At 26.0% G+C, this 3,548-nt stretch overlaps 1 protein-coding gene across 1 annotated transcript in view; it reads right to left on the bottom strand.

Moving 5' to 3' along the window:
- LOC111615195 (DNA helicase INO80-like) overlaps positions 1-3,548 on the bottom strand; it is a 79,098-nt gene that overhangs the window by 62,433 nt on the left and 13,117 nt on the right. The window contains exon 3 of the mRNA XM_023356603.1: positions 1,056-1,111. Coding sequence (XP_023212371.1) covers positions 1,056-1,111 — 56 coding nt within the window. The remainder of the gene's footprint in view (positions 1-1,055; positions 1,112-3,548) is intronic.

Genomic DNA, 3,548 nt, shown 5'->3' with positions numbered 1-3,548 from the left:
ATTTTTCACAGCTTCGAGAATTTTTTCTTTGCCTTTTATAATTGTTCTGACCGACAATTCCGGTAGATCAAACTTCTTTGCCAATTCACAAATTTTCATTTTTGTATCGAAGTCTTTAATTAATTAATAATGGGTACGTTCGTAAAGTTAAACGAGTTAAATGCGTTAGTAATGAATCGTTCGAAAAGTCTAACGAAATAGGAATAACGATGACGTCATTCTCGTTTAACTTGTTCAACTTTACGAACATACCCAATGTTAACTTTACATTCCAAAGATAAAGTTTTTCTTTTCTTGTTTGATGCAGAAGAATTAGTTCTACTTCATTTAGATGACATAGTAGAGTCTCTCAAGTCTCCGTAGATATAACAAACACAGAAATAAATAACACAAAATAAATTGTAGCTATGTGTCGATTGCGCGCGACACATCTGAACATGTAAGCTGAACAATAGTGTGGGGGAATGAGTAATCAATGGTTGCGTGGCGCTCAAACAAAAGACAAATTGACGAGATTTGAAAATCGCATAACTCCGGGTTCGCGTAAGTCAGGGTAGCGTAAGTCGAGGTATTACTGTATATTAGTATCCCTTGTAGAAAAAATAATAATCTTTTTTATAATAATAATTTAATAATAATCTTTTATGTAATAAATTTACACAAAAGATTATTATTTTTTCTATAAAAGAGATGTACTTTTTATTATATACATAAGTATCGATGCATAAATACTTAAAAAAAAAACTAATTGTTAAATTCAAATGGAAGTTTGTTGTTAAAGATAATGTAAAGAAAATTAATATAAGTTTTGCAACTGAAGCAAGTCAAATTTTCATCAAAAACATGAAAAAAGCCATAGTTCAACTTATTAATTTAGATGTACTGTATATAAGATGCCCATACTCAACTATTTAGACATGTAATTTCTCTAATATCACAGAGGACAACTTTAAGAACTACAAAAACTAATCAAATAGTTTTCCATAAATTCTAATACATAATTGTTTAATACTCAACATTTATAACTGAAGAAATACATTAACTTTTCTTCTTACCTGTAAATTAGCTTTATCACCAGAATATTTTTCCATCTTGATTTTCTTTAATTTTGCTATTTAAAAATTTTTAAACACATTTTATTAAATGTAAATTATTTTTTAAATCATGATTAATGCTTTTATACATAAATATCAAATTATTTAAACAATAAATTCTATTATATAGACTAAGATAAAATACAAATATTAAATGTAATTATAATTATCAATGTACAAAACGGAATCATATGTAACATTCTTTCATAACTATTTTTTAATCAATATGTCTTAAGGTGATCTTTCGTCACTTACAATTATTAATGTTTATCAAATGGCACATACAAACAAAATCAACAAACACACAAAAAAAATTTAAATAATCTACAAAATTGCCACTAATCACAATAATGATTTGATGTAGGCATATACTAATCCACTAAATTTCTGCTGTAGCCAAACACCAATCTATAAAGTTGTTGAATTTTTAAAAATTTGCATAATTTTTTTGAGCATTTGTATTGATTTAAACCACTTTATACAAACTTAAAATGCATTCTTTTTGTCTTGAAAATTAAATACGGTACTTAAATATATTAAAAATTATTTAATTTTTACAAAATGAAATTTTCAAATGTTCAATAAAGTTTACTATTTTTGAATTTCAGTATAAATTAATTAATGTATCCAAAATTAATTAGAATATACAATGTTGAAACAAAAAAAAGTGTTATATAAAAATTTTGGATAAATAGAAAAACTTTTCATAATTTTCTCTAAACAAGAATTTATCAATATGTACAATTGATGATATCATATCAAATAATAATTAACTGATTATCCTGATCTAATTTTCAGAGCATTAAGAAAATTATTTAATTTTTTAAATGATGTGTTTAATGCTTTGTGAAAATAAGTGATTCAAATTACAATACTATAGAAAAAACACTGCTTGAAAAATTCCATTTTCAAATTTATAATAATCACAAAGATTTTTTTAATATTATTTAGGTGCAATGAAAATCATTGTTGCTGTTAACAAATCATGATAAAATATATTTTCCTTCAATTTACTCAAATCAAATTAATTACAATAATTAGTATAATTCTAAATTACTTGTGTCATGAAATAAGATTGAAAATAATTAACTTTCTCAGATCATTTTTTAAGAAAACTTTTCTTCATACATCAAATACAAAATATACAGTGTGATCAAGGTCTGATGTTATCAGTGAAATTAAAAATAACAAAAATAATTTTTTACTACTCAAAATAAGCCTCTTGAGAGTTAACACAATGTTTACAACAATTATAAAATTATTCAAAGTACTTCTGGTAAGCTGATATTGGCTTCTCATTTAGATAATTAAGAGCCTTTTGGATAGTAGAAATATCAAAACAAGTACCTTTTAACTTCAATTAGGGAAATATAACCCAAATCAGGCAAGTACTACATTGCCTTCAGACACCAAAAATTTGACTATTTGTTTCAGTCTGTGCCAGAGAAATGAGTTTAAAAAGTTTTATGCAGAAAAGGACTTTAAAATAAAGGTCAATTACGCTGCATGTCTTTGTTCAGAAGGCATGTGAAAAAGCACAAATTATGAAGACAATATTTTAATTTTTCTAGAATGTTTGTTCTATTCTATTCTATAATTTTTAATTGCATATTTCTCCTGGGTTTTAACAAAAATGAATACAAGCCCACAATCATTGCATAATACCCAAATAGTAATTGCTGTTAACAGTCTGAACTTCTGGAATGAATTCTTCATAAATTAGGTAGGCTATAGTTTTATTAATTTATATAAATTAGTTATATAAATTAGGTTGCTCTTCTGCAGATATAATAGATGCAGATGTTTAACCTATCCGATGTTGAGTATTTTCTCTGTCACATATCACTCCATGTTGAATTTTTTTTTGATGTTAAGCCTAACGTGATCACACATTCTAGAAAAATAATAATTGTGGCTATTGTATCATTTCAAATTACTTTATATTTTTCATATACATAAAATAGACATATTAGGATATGTAAAAACAAAAAATTTTATTTCAGAAGTTAGTTTTCGTGTGATAAATCTCAAAGCAAGGAACAACGCATAGTGGAACAGAACATTGTACACACTGATAATGTGATTCTACTCGCTTTTTGTTTGCTGAACAGACTTTATACACTCTGGTTGGTGGTTTTTTTTTTCTATTGCTGGTATAAAACTAGGAAAATGCTGTTCAGATAAATGTAACAGATTTTCATGTGACAGTTGACCACGGCAGACCATGTGTCTGCTTGTGTGAAACTTATCTATCACTTCTCTAATAACAGACATACAAAAATCAAGAAATGATACCTGTTTTTTTTTTTTTTTTTTTTTTTTTTACGATTCATTCGCGTTCATATACACACTAATATTCAAGAGAACTATTTTAAACAGGTCGCTGCACTACCACCGAATTTTTCATTGCTTGTTTTGTGACAAAACTGAATTTTGGTCTTTTAAATTGAAATA

This window comes from Centruroides sculpturatus, unplaced genomic scaffold (genome assembly GCF_000671375.1).
Source record: "Centruroides sculpturatus isolate CEXI.00-Female unplaced genomic scaffold, Cexi_2.0 scaffold1566, whole genome shotgun sequence".
Lineage (NCBI taxonomy): Eukaryota > Metazoa > Arthropoda > Arachnida > Scorpiones > Buthidae > Centruroides > Centruroides sculpturatus.
The sequence above is the reverse complement of the archived record's forward strand: the minus strand, read 5'-3'. Positions and strand labels throughout refer to the sequence as shown.